General features: G+C 39.2%; 1 protein-coding gene across 4 annotated transcripts; it reads right to left on the bottom strand.

The window, feature by feature from the left end:
• Positions 1-259: 259 nt before the first annotated feature.
• On the bottom strand, positions 260-16,673 carry RAB23 (RAB23, member RAS oncogene family). Of its 4 annotated transcripts, XR_011095303.1 has the most exons (8): positions 16,489-16,672; positions 15,151-15,352; positions 14,258-14,343; positions 8,639-8,795; positions 7,065-7,147; positions 5,672-5,764; positions 520-4,791; positions 260-484 (listed from the first exon to the last, which is right to left on the bottom strand). XR_011095303.1 is itself a non-coding variant. In XM_068678289.1 (7 exons), exons 2-7 carry the CDS (start codon positions 15,303-15,305, stop codon positions 4,652-4,654), a joined length of 714 nt encoding a protein of 237 aa, XP_068534390.1. In that variant the 5' UTR covers positions 15,306-15,352; positions 16,485-16,673; the 3' UTR covers positions 260-4,651. The 4 variants fall into 4 exon arrangements, 3 of the variants coding, with proteins under 3 accessions (XP_068534390.1, XP_068534389.1, XP_068534391.1); XM_068678289.1 differs by having other exon boundaries at positions 260-4,791; positions 16,485-16,673; XM_068678288.1 differs by having other exon boundaries at positions 260-4,791.
• Positions 16,674-23,491: the final 6,818 nt, after the last annotated feature.

The raw sequence follows: 23,491 nt of genomic DNA, 5'->3' as shown, positions 1-23,491 counted from the left end.
TGCTGGCAGCACACAAACTGGAGTCCAGCACGCTCCTGGGCATGCTCCTAGGCAGTGGCAGGTCGCACAACTACAGGGTTATGGCAACTTCTTGCTATTTAATACAGTGACAAATTAATATAACCACAAAAAGAGTGACCTGCAATCAGACCAAACAGTAATCAAAGAAACGCGCTTACATTGTGTGATACCAGCTTGTGGGTATTCTACAATACAAGGTAACTTGCAGGAGTTTTACAGGAACACCATACACACAACATTCATTTTTAAACATTTATTTGTCCACTTGAGGATTTACTGTACATTATATCGACTTTTTCTAAAAATATAATACATTTACTTGAGTTCATGAAGGTGATAAAAACAGTTATGTGTGTATATATATAATCTGTTTTAACCATTCAGAGTCACGGGAACTTGCCAATAAGGTTAAGTCACTTCTTAGTAACAACACATCTCTAGCTTTGCAGTGACAACGTTTTTTCTCCTGGTCCTTTTTATTTTATTTTTTTGAGCAACTTCAGTTGGTTCTGCTGAACCACATCTGCGTCAGGAAGAGGAAACACAAATTCTCAGCATTTTTATCAGCATCCCCCTTCTGCTGCAAACCTGAGAATGAGGCGAGCGCAGCACCAGGACTCACCTGGCTTTCAGGTGACTCGTCCAGAACCCCTCTTTGCCATGGGACTGTTTCAACGTTTCTCTTAGTTTATCATAGCACCTTGCATCTTAAATTTAATAATTCCTGTGTTTTTTCTTTTATGACTTTGATTACCTTTTAGGATGCTATATTTAAGTGAGAAATATTCTGTCAGATACAAGTTGAGCATAAAGAAACAAAAAAGATTTGCACAACTGTTACTTTTTACAGAAGCACAGTGCGGTGGTTTTGATGCAATCACACCTCTCGGGTTGTGGTTGCTCTGTCTGATGGGCACCTCGTGCTCAGGAATGATAGCTTTAGCCCGAGGTTTATGATTAGGTTTAGAAAAACAGGAGCAGCTTCGGTACCGCCGCTGGAATCCAAAGCATGCTTGTCAGTTTAGTGTGCGACTGAGCTCCCCCAAGAGGGTCCAGCAGTGCAAACAATTAGTTAGTCCATTAACTAGTAGCTATACGCTTGACTAATGAATTAACAGCATCAAAGTGCACGTTCACCAGGTGTGTCCACATACCCAGGCATAACCTCAAAGCAGTACATCCATGTCCAGCTGCTCAAGGCCCTCCAGTACAACGTACAGCTACAGAAGTGATGCAAGGAAAAACTACATCAGATGTGCTATAGCCCAACAATGAAAAATAAAAAAGACAATTTTTACAGAAGTATAAAAAAAAATTAACCAGGAAATTAGACTGACAGTATGGGAATTTGTGCATTTTGACCAACAAAGGCAAGCATTGCCTTAAGAAACACTGAAAATAAAGCTCCAAGATTGTCTTAAGTGGAATGCCTGTTTTTTAATTAACCACAGACACAAGCACACAAATCTCAGTGTGACCAGCCTTACAGCCTTGAGGTCTGTTATTTCCAGTCGGAAATGCATCCCTAGCATTACTGCTCTGCACCAAACGATGCCCCACTTGCTGTGAGAGCACCCGTTCACTGAATGGACACGACACGGGACTGACGGATGCTTGAGAGCTTTAGTGTATGCTTACTTCACTAAGGCATTAAGTTACTGAAGTTTTCTACTAACTTTATCAGCTGAAAGCAAAGAATTCTGGCAAAATTTAGATCGTGTATCCAATGAGCTACTCAAGAGACATTAGCAGATGTCAGAGGAGTGCAGCTTGCTCAGTCTCACCGAAGAAAACTTTGCGGTAGGCACAGAACTGCACCCTCTGCCAGCACGCAGTCAGCAGGAGCACGAGAAGGGTGACTGCAACATGGTGTTTTGGTGAGAACACCGAGTGGAAAATGGGGGCAATGTTTATAATAAAAAGAAATACTCGGGACAATGTGAGTGCTGGAAGTGCAGGCACCTCTCTTCATCCAACAGTCAGAGTTACTCCAGTGGAGCAGTGATAGGAATACCTAAGGATTCCTGCAGCATGCAACTCAGTTGGTTCACGTCTAAAACTAGGGGGATAAAATTTACATTTTCAAGCAGAGCACATGCAAAGCGCTCTCCAGAAAAATGCTAATTTGGACAGCCTCCATCTTGGTCGTACTGGAGATTAAGCACTGCAAAGTCACCACAAAGAAAGAGCCACTTCAGATTTAAAATGGGGATGAAATTAAAACTCACTGTTGCCTGGTCCTGCAAATGTATGTTCACAGATCACAGCACATACATACGACATTTCAGTGTATCCTATATTTAGCAGGCCTGACAAGTCTCCACCTACGAAAATTTCTATTGACTTTTCAGTCCTTAACATAGTGGTTTATAGTGACAGACCTCAGAAGCCAATGGCTTCTGTAACAATACAACGTCTGCTGTAAAAGATCTAACAGTACAAATGGTCGTTACACATCAGAAAGATTTTTCAGCACTCTGTACAAAGTCAAACAAGGCAAGAAAGATGTTTCAGACACTTTGTAGGCTTTTTGAGAAAAATTAATTAAAAAAACGTTAAACTGGCAGACAAACAATGAAACGTAAAAGTTTCCACGTTAAAAACAGTTCTTATAACTCTTCAGGCGTACCCTCTGCCCTACATCCTGACGCTGTCAGATGGGCCCATGGTGTACAATCATAGGTCTCTGTTACCAAATCCGAAGTACCTTACTTCTTAAATCATTAAGACAGCTGGGACTCGACTCCATTTATACATCCATCCATACATACATGATTAAATGCACTTGTTAAAAAATAAAGGCATCTATCCAAGAGAGAATACAGGAAACATGGCAGCGGAGAACAGTTTTGCTGCAACAGCAACGGGGACCGAGCGCCTTCTTGCCACCACCAGGCGATGCTGTGACAGCTTGTCAAAGAAACAACGGGACTCAGTAGGAAGTCTAACACAGTAAACATCAAACGCAGAGTTCAGAGAGCTACACTGCTTGTGCATAACTTGCCACCCACTTCTCTCCCTGCAGACAGTGGGACAAGAAGACATTTCAGTTTCCATACGCATCGACTTAGAAACAAAATAAGTCAGGCTTCCTATAGGAATTCACACAGTGAAAAGTCCTTCCTCCAAAAATATACAGGATCAGTCGAGTCGCTTTCACTCTCATACACTGTTTAAAAAACTATTAAAATTCTACATTTTTTTTTCAAGCAGCATATTTTGCATTTGTCACTGGCAGGTTTGTTGTAGAAATCCTAAAAAGTTAAAATTATATCATACCATACAAAAACATGTAAACAAAATGGATATTTTTAAAAGGCATGCATGCTCTTGAAGAGGATTAAAAAGTGTTTATTTTTGGTAAATTAGATATCTTGCTTAGCAGTTTTTAAAGCACCTTAGTGATTTAGGAGCCTAAACCCAAGTAACTGTAGATTTGGGCTCCTAAATGTCTAAATCAGTTCTGTAAAATTATTTATGTTCTTGATTTTTTTTGCCATGTCTCTGATCTTGCAGAATTAGATTTTCTGTAACTCTCAGCTAATTTTGAGTATGTGACAACATCAAGGAACACCTCATCAATGTAATGCAGTTCTTAGCTGCAGTTTTTGGATCCTCCATAACCTAGTTTACAGTACCTACAAAAAATTTCTCCAAAGAAGGTAAATATTTTGTGACGCCACTTTGCAAGTTCCTTTTTCATAGATAACACAGGACACAGCAATCAAACTTGGACAGGAATGTGATTACGTTATGTGTTCCGTCTGGATATCTATTAGTGTTAAAGACCCACTTGTTCAACCTGTTAAGACTGAGGAAAAACAAACTTACAAAAACACCTGTAGCACAGCATTAGGTAAGAGAGGAACGTTTTTGGCACCATCCATTTTTTAAATCTAAGCTTTTAGGCCCAAGTATAGCAAGTTAAACATACACAGCAGCAGCTGGGAAAGCCTCATCAGAAATGGAACGTTTTTAAAGGAAAACCTTTTCTGAAGATGCTATTTCATAATCATCAGCTGATCTCCAAGTGACACATACACTGGAATTTAGCCTAAATGTTCATACCAAATGTTGACATATGTACCGTAACAACCATGTATAGAACACAAGTATATTGCACCGACAGAACTGCCAGAATCCACGTGAATACAGTCAGGCATAAAACGCGACATCTTCATTCTGCTCTTTGTTTAATTTCTTAGTGTCCTGGCTAATCAAGTCTAACATTTCCTTTAAAATTTAGTTGCAAGGTTGCTACTGTACCTTGGGCCATAAGGTTATGGTCTGTACCTTTACCTGTAAGGCATTATCCTTACGTTAAATGTGCTTCACAATGCAGCAAAACCTAGTTCAGAGCTCTGTAAATAATTCCTTCAAAAATATGCTTATTTTTTTCAAGGAGTGCACAGGGACAGACATGGTTCTGTTTTGCCACCAGGTGTCTCACTCTACACACCAAAAACCACTGCATCAGCAATTTTAGACAAACCCATCATCTATCAAGGATCCCATAGGCACAAGATTCGCTAAAGCACTGGTAAAATACCTCTAAAGCTGGCTTTTTATTCTGTATTCAATTGCACAACTTCATCCAATTCACTGTTACTTTTTGTCCTCCAGAAGTGGTCTAAGGTATGCTGCAGTTGCTGAAAGGACTTCTGCTCTTCTTGGTCCTCTGTTTGTTTGGTTTAAGGTTGATGACATCTCCCCCGTTGAGAGTGCTAGAATTTTGGTTGGGGTGACTTCCAGCAGCTGTGTTAAAAACACCTACAGAATTTAAAGACAAGAAAAACATTTCTATTTCTTCAATTCCTGCAGTATAATCATTAACACTTAAGATGCAACAGTTACTAATTCACAGTACTGAAAAAACAAACAAAAAACTCAACCTTTTATCTACTTTGGGGACAATACTGCAGCTACATTTGAAGCAGAGCCTGCTGGAATTACTAGGCAGGTGGTATTTAAAGCCAGTATACAACATCTATCTAATTGAAGGGTAGCAGATTCACTCCTCTGAGTATGTGTGTGCTACTAATTGCACAGTAAGAAAATTATGGTTTGTTGAGTAATGCAGTAAAAGAAAAACATGAAAATTTTAAAGTTGGAAGCTTTGTATAGAGAAAGGTATGGAAGAAGAGTGAACAAAACCCGAGTGCTTTAAGGAAAATACAAAAACCAGACTCAGAATTGCTTTAAAGAAGGGCTCCAAAAGTTCAGTGTTCCCTCACAAAAGGCAAAGTTTACGAAGACCTTATTGTGTGCCAGATTCTTTCACAGTGAGTCTCTTGTACATCTGCACTAAGATGAGTAACACTAATACTAATTACATTAAAACCACCACCAAGCATCCTTTCTCAAGCCCTTACACAATGTTTTAAAGAATTTAATAAAAGGGCACTTGGCAAACATTAGCCAGAAACTTCAGTACGTCAATTTGACAATCTTGTAACTTCAGATAGTCACCAAGTTATTTTACAGAAGGAAAGGACACCACATGCCACCACAGCAAGGTAACAATTACACCCCACTCACTATCTATTAACTCCATAAGGCGACAGATGGGACCAGAAGCTTTGATGGCACAAAATACTCTTTTCTGTTTTTATTATTATTTATTATTTATTATTTATTACAGCATACATACCAATCTTGTTACTGCTCGTATGTACTAGCTCTGGTTCTTCAGCTGTTTGTTGCTTGAGCCTTTGAAGGTATTTATCAGCCAAATACTTGAAAACTGGAATGTTAAAAAGAATAAAGGAACATCACGGTATGCTTAAAGATAATATTGAGACCAATAATAAAACCTTTGCATCAAGCTTTGCTTGGTGACAAAAGCACATTTGACATGATAGATTTAACATAGTCTAGCAAGTGATTCTCCCTTAGCAGGCCTGGCTGTGTACCCAACCAGAATCCAAATTAGTCCCGTGCCAACCAGATCTTACAGGCTGCAGTGCTACTACGGTCTTGCAGGGCATACAAAAACATCTCAATACTCCTATAAGAAAGCTGGCATATCAACATTGCCAAATGTTCCAGTTCATGCAACTTGAAATTTTTAAAGTTATGTAGGAATTATTATAATATAACTATATTATTTTTTTTCAAGAAGTTTTAGAATAATAACAGTCATGTAGATCAAGGCTATTAATATAACTTGGAAAGAACACTTTTCTAATTAACTAATGCCACCCTCATTTGTATAAGGGTATAAAACGTCTATCTAAGACACCAAAAACCCTGCAACTATAGGCAAACGTTCATTTGCAATTAATAACTCATTTCAAGATGATACAGAAAAAAATTACAGTTCTTATGGTACAAATTTTATGTTCCAAGGTGAACGTTTGCAAAGTTGCTAATGGAGGAGAAACAATTAGTATAACTTTAAGTTTGCCTGATTAAACAAACAGAAGTTAGCAGAGTTTGAATAACTCATGTTTATTCAAACTTAGCCCAGAAGAGACTGTGACTGAATTGTATAATGATATTCGTATTAAATATATGCATTAAAGGTGAACTTGGGAACTACTAAGGTATCACCAGCAGACAAAAGGCTTCAACAGATGTAATTTTTAATGTACTTTATTTAACTAAACTATGAAATAATTTATACCAATTATTCCTTAATTATTAATAATTATGAATTAATCTGTTCAATGGTTTCTATATTATAATAATTGAACTTCAACATATATACTTTAAAAGCCCAGTGCTTACTGACAGTCAATAGGACGAGGAAGCCCCCAAAATGCTGGCACTTGTAAATCCTGAAGCTACGCACCATTTGTGGAAAAGAAAGGAAAGATGCATGCAAGTAAAAAACAGGCAGAACACACTGATACCGAGCAGTAATAGCTATGTTTAAAGTGTGCTGCTAAGAAATACAAGAAGGATTGCCAAGAAAATACAAAAGCAATGGTATATATATATGATATACAACTGTGGTATCTATATGTGATATACAGCCATGGTGTGTGTCTATGATATACAGCAGAGGGCAGGGCGCACACCTACTGTGTTGTGTCTCGTACCTTCACTTACGTTTAGGTCTTCCTTCACCGACGCTCGGTAGAACCGTAGTTTTAGCTTTTTCGCCAGTGCTTCTGCCTCTTCACTGCACAGTAGAAAAAGACTTTTAAACATTAATTTCTATAATTTGTCAGCACTTATCAATTCTTACAGATAAAACGCTTTGCGGTTAAGTTAAACCTAGCAAGGCGGGCAGACAGTCAAAAACCACCTTCATTTCTTTATTTCCTTCATTTCTTTACAGTATCCCTACTATGGCAACAAAGTATTTCACATGCAGTTTCTTTATGAACAAAAGTAGTTGCTTTTCAATATTTATTGACTTCATTAGCTAAAATATCCCAAGGTTTTTAAGACAGGTGTCAGTGAAACCAAAAGGAAGGGGGCTGTAATTAATGGAGCTGTAGAATCAGAACAATTACCACTGTAAAGTCAAAACAACCAAAAAATGTATTTCTTAACTATATTTTAATACAGCAGTAGATGATGCAGTCAGATGAGTTCAAGAATTATTTTCTCTTTGGTGAAAGAGAATTTGTCCTAAATGTTAAGGAAAAGCTAAGAAAACATGAGATTTTCACCAAGAGAAATCATGTCATTAGAAAGATGAAACTACTGAGGCAGATGGAGTATTCAGAGAACAAACCTAAGTGACATACCATAAATAAAGGAGGAGTTCAAATGCAATTTTGCTTTTCCTTTGAAGAATACTCAGTTTTCTTGGCAGAGGGAATACAAACTGATTTATGCCATCAGTGACAGCAAACACAGAACAAAGAAAGCCAGTGTAGGAAAGAACAAAAAGAAGAAAACTCATGTCTCCCAGGAAGGTGGTAGAAATAAAGTAGTGGAGCATGATCAAACTAATCGTGCTGTACCTTCCACACTATGGTAAACAGGAATTAAAATTTGTGAAGCTGATTTAATGGCAGGAATGAAAACGGGCATATACTCAAAGGCGGAATAAACTGACAGTAACATCTGTAACGTAAAATATAAGGAAGAAGGATCAGCAATGTGCAGATACAGGTTTCTATAGGGTTACAACGTTTTGATGAGAAGGAGCAATAAAAACTACTTGAAGAAAAGGGAAGCAAAGAATACGAAGATACTTTTTCAAACAACCTGTTTACTATGTCCTGACCACTCCAGCAAGCCTTTGGTAACTAAACTGGGCAATGCCCAGCAGTTTAACAGTAAGTATAAATTTTTATAAATTTTTATCAGGAGAGCAAATTTACAGTTTTATAATCTCTGATTAAAAAATAAAAATCATATCATGGCAGAGCCAAACTCTTGATGCTATTCCTCCTTTTTTTTTTGGCTGATACTTCAGAAGAAGGCATTAAGTTAACAGAATTTTTAGCCTGGCAAACACATCTGCCCAAGCAGCTCCACAGCTGCAGTAATGGCAGACACCTGTGCTTCTAGGGCACGTTTTGATGTGCAGCCTAGGTTCGATAACCTAGGTATCAGAATTCTTCCCCAAAACCTCCCATTTTTGTTTGTTTGCTTTTTTTTTAAGCATGTGTATAAAGGGGACATGAGTTCAGAAACATGAAGATAAAACTCTTACTTTTTTATACAAGAGTCATCAAGAAGATCAATCTTATTCTGCACCAGAACTGTGGGAATGTCTCCAACTTCAGTCACCACTTTTTCCTTCCAGGTAGGGATTGCTTTGAAGGACTCTCTGTCGGTTGTAGAAAACACAAGAACACAAGCCTGGGCTCCTAAAAATACACAAAACAATTACAAATGCATACAAATCAAACAACAAACCAACATAGTAATAATAATAAAAAGAATATTATTGAATATATTTCAAGTGTGAGAGGGTTTTCCCGGTTTCTTCCATAAAAGCGTACTTTTACCACCAGCTTGTGACAAACAAATGGTTAGAAAATTCCCCAAATGAAAAGGAATAGACTGACATATTATTTTGACCATTATACCAATTCTTCCTGATGGCTGAGTCTGGTACTTTTCAAATCATCTCCAGCAAGGTGCATGTTTGCAAAGGAAGGAGCGAGGAAGAGACTGGAAAAAGGCAAGTGGAAGTTTGCTTATTGCTCACTGCTTTTCAGACAGCTTCACTGGAAGCCAAAAGGCAACTATTTTTCATGATCTGTAAAGCATAATTCACATTATTGTTTAAACTACAGTAATCAGGATTTTGAAAAGCAGAGAAATAACCACAGCTTTCTCTAAAAGAAATAAAGTAAATTGTTTAGTAGCTCTTTAGAGAAAATTAATGCTCATTCGGTCTCAGCACTATGATATCCACACACACACACACACACACACCCTGTTTTGTAATATTTTTATGGTTTTATAACAGCCTTAGCAAGTAACAGTAAATCCATAGTGAATAGTGAAAACCCAAGGATTCAGAAAGTACTTCAATAGTTAAAATATTAGTGAGTAGTCTTTTGACTGTCCAGTAGCCCTTTGTTATCCTCCAAAACTTACTTGTCTTTGCACATAAACACATGAAGAAACACTGCTATTTAGATGCCTTTAACATATTTGATGTTTAATAGTAGAATTATGCCTGCTTGTAAAAGACTAGACAGCTGTTTTTGAGAGTCTAGTGTTATCTTGTGGCACATATCCCACACATATAATATGAAAAAACTATTTCATTAGTATGATTTTTCTTTTATCTAGGAGTTTCATCAAGTATCGCCTGTTCCTGTATTGTTTGCCTTTATACTCCTCTGACACAAAGCACACAAGTACTTTTATTAAATTTCCTTTTATTTATCTTTTCAAAGCCAAGTTCAGTCTACCTTTACCAAAGTTTTCCTACACTTTTTAAACATTCTTTCACCTGCCTTTAAGACTCCTCTGACACGGTTTTATACGGAGTAATAAGAACTGACCTCAGAACTTCAAATTAAGCTCTACCAATAAAGCAGGAGCAATGCAGCCTTTCATAATCCTCCCTATCTTATTACTTGTGTACTAAAATTGTTTGTTTTCCCTAATATCCACATCATATTTTAACCTGATGTACTAACAGCCTATGATGTATGTGTAAATTTAATCTGTCAATGCTGAATGGAACCCATCATCTTTCCACCTAGCTTAATACAGCCTCTCTTAAGTTCTTTGATCTGCTGGAGTGGGAACATGTACAAGGCTCCCACCATCTGCAAACATCATCTCGCTCGGTTTTAAGACTAAGGAATTCATTGCAAAATTTCCACTCTAAGGAACTTTCACTTCATCTCTCTTTCCACCTCTTCCTTCTGAATGCTAAAACAGAGATAAGTTGGCAACAGTAAGCGCAGAGGGAAAAGTTCTAGCATGTTAGTAAGTAACAAGAGGGTGGCTTACAGCAGCAGATTTATGTATTCAATTTAGGTGTAACACTATAACACGGTGGACAGGGACAACAAAAATAATGGTCAGCCTGCCAATACTGCTTTTAAAGGAATTATATAACAGCCTAATCAAAGTGAGATATTTTTGAGGGCCTTCCAGATCCTTATATTTGAAGGTCCTACCAGGAAGTTATTAAAACAAACAACAGTAAATGGAACTGTCTTTCATCATCAACAATGTCTATCAATGACAAATTACACATGCTTATGTGACTGCGTACTTCCAAGCTTCTGCTGAAGGTTCTGATCACTGGCTTGTAAGAAATACCAGAGAATACAAAAGGATTATTCTTTTCAAGCTGGATTCAAGACATCAAATGCAATCTTTCTGAAAGGATGCTTCATCACAGTGCAAAAGTTAATGTGGCATCAGAGTGTGCTAAAAGATGCTGCAGGACAGGTATCTTACAAGGCAGGCTATTTTCATCTTCTAAGAACACTGCTAAATACTTGGTATTTTTAGTGATAATACAGACAAGTTTAAGAAACCATAATATCCCTGGAGAAGTTCCAAAAAAGAAAAAAAAAAAAAAAAAAAAGAAAAAACAGGATTTAGGCACATAAACACCTCTCTATATGTAGTATTTAGGAGAGTCAGTAGCATCAGTAGCTCACTCACCCGCTCCTGACAGAGTCCTACACTGCCTCTGTCACATAACCGACTGTACAACAACAGGCACCAGCAGCAAAGGCACAGGACAACACCACACATGATACAACAACCAGAACCAACAGGCTCTCTGTGAGTGTTTAAAATGAGACTTCTTCTGTAAGAAGCTGTTTTGTAAAGCGACTGCAAGGTATTAAGGAAAAGGACTCCAGATTTTTTTTTTTGGTGTTGTTATTGTTTTGATAATCCCTACATTATTGTTTAAAAAAGGTCCCAGCTGAGTACAGAATCACTGCATTGATATCCACACCTAGACTAATTCAGAAAAAAATTAACAGCAGTGCTGGCATCTCTGCTTGATTCAAGTAGAGCATGAGCTTGTCAGCTGATTAGGTCTCAAAGATCCTCAGCAAGCTGTCCCATCCTCAGAGGCCGTGCAACTGTATTTTCTCCTTTCACAAGGACACAATGCCTGTGTATCAGAAATCAGGTAAAGAAATTCCTTGCCATGGGTCGACTCTCACGGGGCTTTGTACCTGACACCTATTCATTTCCCTCTTCTCTTCTTGTCCTCAGCTTTTTCAGGCTATGACAAAACCACATTCACTATAAAATTAATGGTGGCCTGTTCGACCTTAAACTGAGATCAAAATTTGAGGTCAAAGATAGCATCGTCCAGAAGTTCTTGTTTAGTGCTGATGGTCTGCTTGCTATGGATCCTGGCTACCCTGAGTACATTTATAACTTGAGAAACAGGACATTGAGCTACTGGGCTAGATGAGGAGCCTGGGAATTTGATGCATCAGTAACTGAACAAGACTAATGAGCAAGAGGCGTCTTTTCCTTCAAAAAACTAACAAGGGTCTACTCAAGACAACAGTGGTAGTGTTTGGAGGGAGATGCAAGCACTAAGACGTGATCAAATCCTGCATTGCAAGACCTGTAACGTGAACAGAAGGCATGAGGCTGCTAATGACAGCCACGTCTGTATTTGCTTGGCTTACAAATGCAGTACCTAGCTGCGTAGAGAACACGACTTACAGGATAGAAAAGGAGACGCACAATGCAATATAAAAAAAGAAACCAATATATAAAAAGCTTCCTTCAATTCCTTGAATTTAGGCTGCTGGACAGTTTGACTCGTGTTGTATGATGATGGCTACGCAGCTACACTGGCTGCACGTATTCACCTGGGCAGAGAAAAACACATGACAAGTCCACTGACAGCTCCAATTTTGTTTCTGTGCAAGGCTGAATGAATTTGGTCCCCAGACAATGGCTCAGAAACAGACTCAGAAGCATTCCCTGTGCCACCACGGATGAGACCTGATCCCTGAAGAACTGACAATGCACAGTGTGCCAGGAGAGCACGCAGTCCCCGGGGTAATGACAGCGGTCAGCGTGACAGTGATCTGCAGGAGATGCGGGCTTGAAGACATAGCTCCTCCCTTGGAGGCATCTTTCCCTTAGCAGCAACAATTCACGTTGAAATCCTTGCATTTGCAAAGTAACTTGACCTTTTGCTCTATATAAATGTGCTTGCAGACCTGATGCTAAACCAAAATTGCATTCCAGCCTCCTAAAACTTCCCTTGTCCTTCGAAGTCTAGTGCAGAACAATCACTCGTGCTGTTAGGAGAACCATCACGTTGTCCACACCGGGCATTCCCAGCATGATGCCCTTCTGCTCCACATCCACCCCTTCAGTATAAAGACCTCGAGGGCAGAGCTCGAACTGTGCTACATGGGGCATGAGTCACGAGCAAGATATCAAGATTCTCGTGCTGATCATTTTTTAAACCACCAGGTTTGATGGTAAGTGAGGACATAAAGTGTGCTGCAAAGATCTGGACGCTCTGTACTTCCGCGTAACAGTCCCAGTAATGAGGAGAAAAAGGCTTTGGCTTGAAACACCTAGGGACTGCAGGGCACACGAGAGAACTAAGGGCCAGAAGAGTAAAAAGGAAGCTCAGAGATAATCAAGAGCTACCTTCTGAAATTCATGTGCTCAACTTGTTAGCTGTAAAATAACAGAATGATTTCTATTTCCACATGAGGATAAGAAGAAATAGGAAAAGAAGTACCTTTTGCCAAAGAAATGGCAACCATCAATTACAATGGACAACCAGAAATATTATTTAAAAAAATACTAGTTATCAGAACTATCATGAAATATAAAAAGCTCAGAGAACTGAAACAGGTTGAAACATCAAGGCATAACTTATTTTGTCTCTAAATGAGATAATATTTCTAAGATTTTACATCATAGCAATATATTTTTTTCCCAGCCATCAGGTAATTTTGACTAGAAGTGAACAACATAATTTCTGAAGTCATTTGTATCTCTTGTTAAAAATAAAAAAAAGGGAGGGGAAATATTCATAACCACTGTTAAATTATATAGAAAGATAGCCTAAGCATGCAATTAATAACTGGCTAAATAGATAAGCTGCCTTTACATGGCTGAATAATGTAGTTTCTATTCTAGGAAGTAAATACAGTTTCCTTCTTACTCTATTATGTTAACGTTTTCAAGGCAGTCTGTACTGGCATAAGAATTACTGTGCTTAATAAACTATCTTTCCAGGATAACTGGTGGATTTTTTCTCCCTTGGATTAACTTGTACTTACCTCAGACATAGTTTTTGGAACATTTACAAAGGCACTTCTTACAGAATTGCCTCCCTTGCCTTTTAGGGGGAAAACATAACTACAGAAAAGCTAGCAAATACAAATCAAAATTGAGAAACAAATTTCTGAAATTCCAGTTTTCCCAGACCTTTTCCTTATTACTATGATTGCAGTATCACGATTAGAGTTCCCATATGAAACTTCAGAACTTCCTTAAAATATATTAACAGTGTATATTGGATTATAAATACATCACTGACATAGAAAACAAAGTAAGTTTGATTTTGAGTTAGACTGTTTGAACAGCTCCGTAAGAGTTTCTGTGCAGATACTTGCCTTATGTTCCATTTTTTCAAAGGGCGCTACTGAGCATAACGCATAAAGTGGCAATTAAGACAAAGACCTTACACAAAGGGAAAAGCTTTCAAGAATTGAAAAAGGCGAGCTATACATGCTTTGCACACACAGGAAATAACTAAGATTCTTAATCAAGGGATAGGAAAATATCTTAAAGACGTGCAGTCCGAATGCACCCAAACACCAAGTAACAAACATGGTATTTTCACCTCTATAGTAGGCCTTAGTTATGGCGTCAAATTCTTCTTGACCTGCAGTGTCCCATAACATTAGCCTGACGTCTTCATCGTTAACCCTGAAATAAACGACACAGTTCTGCGATTAATACAGAACAACCAACATAGAAACATTTCCATCTCTACAATGTAGTAATTCAATTCAAATTTAACTTGATTTAAATATAATGGAACTTAGTATTGATAATGGTTCACCCCCGTACCATACTGCGACAGTAGAGCCTCAATTATATCAGTGCTCCTTGATAACCTGTATTTTATTTTCCTTTTCTTTTCCTCTTCTTCCTCTATATTTCTCTCCATGAAGAGAAATAACGAGAAATCAACACAAAACTTAGGTGCCTGAATAATGGGCCTTTTGCCTTTCTAATCAGCTTACAGAATTTATAGATTTTTCTTCTTATTACCATACTATTTTCCATTTTATCAAACATTATTGAGTATTATCAGCTTATATTACAAAAAGACTAAATTTATAGTGTTATTTAATTATTTTTCCCAGTTGTTTCATCTATGTTAGCTCCTAAATTTGTGCAATTGTTTAACTGTAAGTACTTCTACTTTAAAGAAGAAATCACAAAAAGTATCAGCAGGTGGTAGAATACATAGGAAGCTTGTCAAAAAAGCTTAGAATGACAGAGGTCTCAACTTTTAGAATTATAAATCAAAAGGAAAATAAATCTTGATTAGAGAATGGAGTGATATAATTTTAGCCCTCAGTCCAAAAGAGAAAACAACTCCCTTTATTTAGCTTCACAGACTGCAGGCCTTGTGTTTCAAGTCTTTGCAAATCTTTAGATTACAACAGAACAAAGAAACAGAAGGAAAGGTAAAAATGGATAGCACGACATCTGTTCAATACATACTGGATTTGTCTTTCCAGGAAATCAACACCAATGGTTTTCTTGTAGTCTTTTGTAAAAATCCCCTTGCAATATCGCTGAATCATACTGGACTTCCCAACAGCTCCATTTCCCACTACTACCACCTTGATGGCCACCTCCATATCTTCTTCCAACATCTCGGCAGCTCAGGTGACTCTCTCGCTTATTCACAGGTCTACCAAGTCTGTAAATAAAGTAAATAGCTATGTTCATAAAAATGCTGTGAACAGAAAGCAAGAGGAAGGATGATTTCACGTTAGGACTCACGAAGACTGTACCACCTATTTCCAGCTCTTCTACAGACTGCCTAGGTGACCTCGGGCAAGTTATTTCACCAGTCAGAGCTTCAATTTGCCACTTACTAATTGGACATGAAAAAAACTGCTCACAAGATTGTCCTTTCACTGTATGAATGTACGGTATGTCAGCTAAACGCCTGATGCTCTACTTTTGATGTGCAAAATGCCCAGGTGATGAGTCCAACACGTACCACGGGTCTGAGGCACCCAAGGTTGCTCCCGGACCTGCCTCAGGTGCCGTCACCTCACGCCAGCAGTGATGCTGCCTAGCCCGGTGACCACATCGCTCCTTGAGAATTTGTCTAAAGCTGTCCAAAGAAGTGGACAAAAAGTCATCATCAAATAAATTTGTGCGCTATTATGACTATTTTAGGTTTTGGCATGTGAAGCAGATCATGCAAGGTACAAAGTACCACCGGGTAATTCAGGAGATGCTGCATTTTTCAAGGGTCTTTTTTAAAAAAATAAGAAACCGGATAACCCAACTGCCTTAAAACGTCATTCTTAACGTTTAAACCGTTAGATAGCTTCCTTATAGATGCTTAACGTGCAGGTTAGGCTAGGAAAGCCTGCACCGCAGGAGCGAGGTGTGTGAGCGGAGCCTGCCAGGGCTCGGCAGGGGCAGCACCCGCCCTGCTCTCCGCGGCCGTGCCCAGGCGAGACTTCTACCCCCCAAAATCCGGGGTGGAAAAGAAAAAAAGAAAAAAACAAAACCAAAACCACCCCGCAACCCAGTGTCAGCCGCAGGTTTTTCCCTCCGGCTCTCCGGGCTGCCCGGCCCCGCGGGGCTGCCCGCCAGGAGCTCGCCTCACGGCGCCGCCGCCTCAGGGCGAGGAGACAGCCCCGGGGCAGGCGGGCAGGGCTCGGGGCCCCGCCGAGGAGGGTCGAGGGAGGCGGGGGAGCCTCTCCCGGCCGCCCCCCGTCCCCTTTTTCCCCGCTGTCCCCCCCCCCCCCCCCGGTCCCTTCTTCCCCGCCGCCTCCCTCCTCAGGTCCCCCCGGCTCCCGCTCCCCTCTCACCGACCCCCCGCGGGCGGTGCTCCCTCGGAGGGCACGGCGGCGGCTCCGCCTCAGAGGCAGCGAGGGAGGGATGGAGGAGGGATGGAGGAGGGCAGGATGGAAGGAGGGAAGGAAAGAGGGAGGGAGGAAGCCGCTCGTTGGGGCCGACCCAACCCGGACGCACATCCCCGGCTCCCCCGCCCGGAAACGCCGTCAGGGCCGCGGGGGCCGCTCAGGGAGGCGCCCGCCCGCTGCTGCCGCCGCCTCCACAGCCCGGCAGGGGCTGGGGACCCTTGGGCAGGCTGTGGGGTCGGGGTTGGGGACCCTGCACCCGGCTTTGAGAGGGCTGAGGGAGACCTGCGGGGCTCCCCAGCCTCCGGCCCCTCGCTGCTTCGCCTCAGTGCCCAGGATGTCCCTGGACAGCATCCCTCAGGCTCTCACAGTTTTGGGTAGCCCTCATGGGAAGCAGCTGGTGGAGGCTCTTGTGGGTGGTGTGCTGAGTATCAGCCATAATTTTGGATAAATCATTAGGAATGGTTTCCTAATTCCACTTCCCCTGCCATGGGCAGGGACACCTCCCACCAGACCAGGCTGCCCAAAGCCCCATCCAGCCTGGCCTTGAGCACCTCCAGGGATGGGGCATCCACAGCTTCTCTGGGCAGCCTGTGCCAGGGCCTCACCGCCCTCTGAGGGAACATTGTATAAATACATATGATATGCTTTAGCAGAATTATTTACCTGACAGTCTTAAGATCTGAAAATGTTCCATGTTTTCAGCTAGACTACTGAAGTTCCCTGACCTAAAATCCTTTTTTTTTTGTACTGCAAAGCCCATTGTGTTGACTGCAGAGGGTGCTTTCAGTGCCCAGCCAGCACCTCCACTTCTCAAGTATTTCCAAATAACGCTCAGGTATTACCAGTTTAAAAGTTCCTTGCACAGCTGAAGTCTCTTTATCCCTTCCTGAGGCTACATCTTCATTCTAGAGTGAGACGATGTTGCGTATGCTCGAATACATACCTTTTGGGTTAGCACATTTTGCAGCTGCACTTCAGAAGGACAGCTAAGTCATATGCATTGTATTTTTTGTGAAATTTATGCTTTTGTTTTGTTCATGCGGGTCCAGGCTGCTAGTCTCAGAGTCTTGTCTGATGCCAGAGCTTTTGTGTGCCAAGAGGCCTTGAATCAGAGAACCCTCCTGTTAACTCTTAGAGAAATCTGTTGCATGCCTAATATTAAAGTATTATGTGGCACACGGCTATGCCACAGTAGGAACCAAATTAATACTACTGTACTAGATGTGCAGAGGTAGGACAGCTTCTTACCTTTTACCTTGTATTCCCCTTTACAGACCTCCAGAAGGTCATGTTGCCATACCATTTCACCAAGGTCACCTATTGGGTTTTCTCCACGTCCTCCTGTGATTACTGATTTCCAAGACAGTTTGTACATGAGCACATAACCCATAAACATTTTTTCCAGATGTATTATGTTGTAGTTAGCTACAATGAAATTATTTTGTTTGCAAGGCAAATCAGATCAATCTATAACAGAAAAATAATGCCATCCTTTAATAAAGTCATCTGTTTGTTAATAGCAAGCTTTACATGAATATCACTGCCTGGGTTTGCAATAAAAATGTTAAATGATCTTTCACTAAGAATCCTTGGGAGTCCCATTAGAGCCTTTAGTTGCTGATATCCCTGTCATCACAACTATGTTTTGAAACCTCTTAGTGAGTCAGTTCAATGCATCTGCTGTGTGCTGTTTTTCCAACAGAATGTATGCACTCCAGCCAATGCAATCCTGAAAAAAAAACAACACACAGCAACTTGATATAACTTGTTTTCTGTGAAAATGTAATGCAAGCTGAACTTTAAACACTGTATTTTTGTTAATGTGATGGGTATATTTCCATTTATCAACAAGATCAGAGAAATTTAGATGTGTTGCATTAATTTTTGATGGCATTTTTTGTAATTCTAAACATTTTTTTTTTTTTTTAATGCAGGTATTAATGCATTGTTATGTAAATATTAAATATGCCCATCGAAACCAAATGTGATATGTGAGTGGAAGTTAATGAGTGTTGAGATGTCCACAGTGCTGAAAACATTTTTCATGCTGAAGGCAATCATTTCTATGCTTAGTTACTGGGCTGTAAATAGGTTAAACAAAACAAGTTGCTAAAGGCAGTGCACTCAGAGGTGCGGCTGAATTATCAGCTGCAGGCAGCGTGTCATACAATGAGAAAGCAAAATTTATAAATACACTTATTTCTGTTAACATCAAAGCCTGATAAAAAGAAAAATGCTTGATCTGTGTGCTGTATGTGAAGAAGAGAAAAAGTGGAAATAAATGGAGACAACATCAGGATTGAAACACTAAATGTTAGTTAATTTGGTTATTTGCGTTGAAAAATCTTGTAGTTTGCATATTTTCTCTGGCTTACTTCATCTGGAAGTTAATTTGCCTAAAGAAAATGCTGGAAGTGTTTAAAGCTGCGTATATCCAGAGTTTCTGATAGATCACTATTAGCGGTTTGTGCTAATGGACTCACTTCTCTTTTCTGCTCTCATTCCTGTAAGTATGTATCCAGGGAATTAAATGTAATGGCTGTCTGAGGAAGAGGGATCTGCCACCAAACAAGAAGGAAATGAAGACATTCCTTAATAGGGTAATAATTTGAAAATATTTCCCCGTAGCATGGAAAATGTTGACAAACAACATTTGAAGGCATAGATAGCAAAGGAGGAAGAGGCTGAGTCAGAATTAGCAATAAAGAGCTTGAAATTAAATATTTGTTATGGCATTAACCATATTCCCATGGAAAAGCAGGCTCTGAATGCTGCTCTCAATCTTTCATAAATGACAGATCTCCAACTGAAAATGTCAATGTCCAGGTGGTAAAAGGAGGCTCACTAAAGGTAGAAATCATATCAGAATAAGAAAACAAACTAAACATCCTTCTGATTAGTATTTACTGTTGAGATATATACTAAAGATTCACAGCTAGCCTGGAAATCAGTGGCACTGGATTCCAAGTAACCTACAGCACTGCTGTCTGTATACATCCATACATAGAAAATATAGGTACCTTACAGCACGTATGCAAATGCTGACCGAAATATCTTGTGAACATGCATTTTTTAGCTTTTGTGTATTTTATGAAGAACCACTCTGACAGCATTTCTGGGGAGAACTAAGCAAGTAGAAAAGAAATGAGAGGAAGGTGATAATGATCCTGTGAAATTAAATAAAAAAATCCAATTAACTGGTATTTTAACTCTGTGAAATATCTAATAGAAGTCATTTGAAATATTGGCAGTGATCATTTCTGTGGGGAAATTAGCTTGCTATTCAACAAGATCAAGTCAGAGGGCTAAGAAGGTCAGGGAAAGCAGACGCTTCCATTGCTCTAGTCCTGAGAGCTTGTTATGAAAATAAGTACAGTTAATTAAAAGAAAGCTACCCAGAGTCCTAAGCTGTAAAGATTTTTTCTTGTTAGTAGCTGTCATTTGTGAGTCCAGTTGTGTTGTTCAGACTTTCTGTAGCGCCATATTTCAATCCTCCTGAATTTATAGGAAAATGTTCCTGTGAAGCGTGAGATCCCTCCTAGCGACAGACCAACACCACTCAAGGGCTGCAGTCACCAGAACGTGGCAACTTACGGGCGGGTGAGGCAGTTCTCACAGTAAGTAAAGGCTTTGCAGAGGTGGTAGGATGCTTTTCTTCATAGAAAATTTGTCATTCATGAACATTTAGTTCCTTTTTTTTTTTTTTTTTTGAGTTCTCTTTTGAGTCCCTGAAGGCTGCATAAGAAATCCTTGATTTGAGAAATGGCTTGTGTGACCTTTTCTCTCTTTTATGGCCTGATCTTGGCAATCAGGAAGATGTACTTACCAGTGCAATAGCATTTGAAACTGGCATGGAGAAGGTTAGGAAAAAAAAAAAATTACACATGCAGATCCCTGTAGCTAGGCTTGTAATGCTCTTGCCTGGTTGCCAGAGTTTTATTACTTGAGAAAATTTTCAAGGACTGGAGTTGTCGCAGTTGTCACATTAGCACAAGCAGAAAAATTTAGCTTTGTCTACGAGTCATATGAGTGCAAACTTTTTTGAAATCAACATGCAGATAATCACCATCTGAATAAACCTTTGAAATATTTCACTACTGCTATCCAAAACAACCAAGGATTTGGGGAAAAAGTTTCCATGATCTACCACAGTCCGGAAGAGTGTATGTTGTTACCATGTGTTACAAATTTGTCGACATGATATCTCATCTTGTTTATACTGTGGGATACCATCTGTTTTGTGCTCAGGATCTATGGAAAAGTGACTGCTGAACTCTAACTGTGAGATTATGGGTAATTTTTTTTTTGGGGGGGGGATTTAGTGCGGATCTGAAGGTATTTTAAATTATAAGCTTAATATAAAGACATCCAGTTCCTTTAGCAGAACATATAACAAAATTGAAGTAAAAATTATAAATGTGTTACCTTTTTAATATTTACAGCTAAAAGACATCTCTAAGATACTCCTGATGCTGTGACCAGCTACGGGTAGGTTTGTGGGCAGCTGTTATCTAATCAGGTATTCCATCTGTAGTTACCAATTAGACTTCATAGTGCTATGAGATAAAGGTGTCCTATCATCCAGTTTTATAGATGGGAATGTTTTCCAATGGGACACTTTTGGCAGAGACAAAAATACTCTATTTACAATCTTACAGAAACGTGGATTTACTTTTTCCCATGGCTAAGCCAAAGAAATTGTCTGCAGTTGTGTAATGGTTTTGGTAATGGGAACTCCAGGAAGTTGTTTGCTGAAGTATTTCAGGACTGAGTTTAGATTGGTTTTTAGATACTTTTGTATGTATATTTACAAAAATTTAAAGAATATGTTTAAAAATACTGAACTCCACTTAGAGTCCTTTTCTTTTCATAAACACAAAGGAGACTGTTAAATAAAAAGGAAGATGCTAAAAAGGACACTCTACAGAGTGAAATGGGATATTTTGCATTAGAGCACTCAGAAAACTCTCAGGCAGAATTTCTGGGAAAACTGGTGCAAGGATTATAGGCCAACTTGATATGACATTTATATAATTTAATTCATATTTACTGGCCTAAAAGGAATATATCTGATACAAGTGAAATGAAACCTTGTATTTGATTAAGTGTACATACAAATGAGTGCCAAGGGTTTTTAGTTGAGACATCCTTGCATCTTTTCAATACCTCAAAGGGGCTTAGAATAAAGGTGGAGAAATACTTTTTGGCAGAGCCCGTAGTGACAGGACAGGGGGTTAGGGCTTTGAACTGAAGAAGGGTAGATTTAAATTGGAGATTTTTTTTTATTTTTATGATAAAGGTGGCAGGAAACTGGAACAGGTTGCCTGAAGAAGCTGTAGATGCTCCTTCACTGGAAGTATTTAGAAGTTGGGTTGGACAGGGCTTTGAGCAACCAAATCTATTAAAACATGTCCATACGCCCTTGGCAGGGGTGTTGAACTAGATGATCTTTAAAGGTCCCTTCCAACCCAAACCATACTGTGAGTCTGTGATTCTGCTGCAGACTGGATCTATCCACTACTGGAATCCCAGCAAAATGTAGTCCTTGTTTTTTCTGTGGATCCATGCAAAAAAGTCAGATTTTTTTTTTCCAGACTCATGCAACCAAACAATTTCTGTTTACCAGCAATAGAAATAATATGTTTTTCATCAATGACATATTAGAAGAAAATACATGAATAGAACAAGTGATATCTTGGTAGGTCCTTTGAACCTCTTTATTTCTACACATTTCTTGATACATTGCCTATCAGGCGAATCTTTTCTTTCTCATTTCAACCAAAATTTGTTGTGAATACCTAATTATGTTCAAATGAAGTAAATGCCAGTGAGGAAGGACAGCATTTCAAACTAAATAGAAAATTCCATATTAATCTAAACTTTGTTTCTAGAATAATATTGCAATTATATTAGAAAGCGTGTCTGAAAAATGCAAATGTTGATTTCATCAGAATTATTACCCATGTGCTCTTGCGATTAGGATTTATATGTATATATTTATTTATTAAACTGAATTGCTTAGGACTAGAACTGAAAAATTTTTCAAGAACTGAAAAAATACAAAAACATTTAAAGCCATTAATTATCCTATAAAAATAACATAGCATAACAACTTGTTTTCTGAGATTTTATTTTAGCGTTTTAACCAAGAATGGCTAAGATTTGCCTATTCTCTGGGCAGGAGTGAGATATTAAAACAAAATTATGTTCAAACATCATAGAAATGGCATGAAATATAAATATGCGGTCTTGAGAGTAGCTATGATTCTTTCTATGCCTACATAATTATTTCTGTTGTTTTAAATGTACTGTATCAGAAATCTTAATATGCCATCAGCATTTATTTTACTTTTTGAAAAAACAAATATTTTACTTTGTGAAAAAGTTTATTACTACATCCTGGATCCCAGCTGACCTCTCTTTTGTGCCCTTTACATAATATATTTTTTTTTCTTGTACGTTTGCCACCAAGTAACCGTAGATTTCTTAGGATGTTTTGTGTTTAGGTGGAACTGACTGTTCTTGGGCAACCCTTGTGATTACACAACATGTTGAGCTTGGAGGGAAATTTACGTATATTAAAGTCGGTGGATGTGTTTCATCAAAAATGAATTTTCAGAAATGAATAATTTGTGTGGGAATGCATTAACTCAGAAAAAAATGTCATTCGGTCAAACCGTCCCTCTCTGACCAAGTAACTGAATGATGCATGCTGGAGGGACACGCTGGAGGGATAAATGATTAGAGTTCAATCAAGCAGAAGAGGAATGTGAACTAGATTTCAGTTTTCCAAATGATAACACTTAGCACCAGGCAAGGAAGTGAAAAGGACTGCCAGAATGCTGCCTCATGCTTTTTGTGAGGTTGGAAGCTCACCAGAAGATGACTCCTAGGGCAAATGGTGCATACTGTTCTTGTTTCGCTGACCTTGGGCGCAGGCTTTTTTGTCTGCT

This window comes from Anas acuta, chromosome 3 (genome assembly GCF_963932015.1).
Source record: "Anas acuta chromosome 3, bAnaAcu1.1, whole genome shotgun sequence".
NCBI classification, from domain to species: Eukaryota; Metazoa; Chordata; class Aves; order Anseriformes; family Anatidae; genus Anas; species Anas acuta.
The sequence above is the reverse complement of the archived record's forward strand: the minus strand, read 5'-3'. Positions and strand labels throughout refer to the sequence as shown.

What these genes read in the sequence shown, in the direction of transcription:
- RAB23 (XM_068678289.1), bottom strand. Translation starts at nt 15,305, where the DNA reads ATGTTGGAAGAAGATATGGAGGTGGCCATCAAGGTGGTAGTAGTGGGA. An exon ending in TTCCTGGAAAGACAAATCCA is followed by an intron (nt 14,344 to 15,150) that starts GTATGTATTGAA and finishes CGTTTATTTCAG; the next exon opens with GGTTAACGATGAAGACGTCA. An exon ending in TACGAGCAGTAACAAGATTG is followed by an intron (nt 4,792 to 5,671) that starts GTATGTATGCTG and finishes TAAATTCTGTAG; the next exon opens with GTGTTTTTAACACAGCTGCT.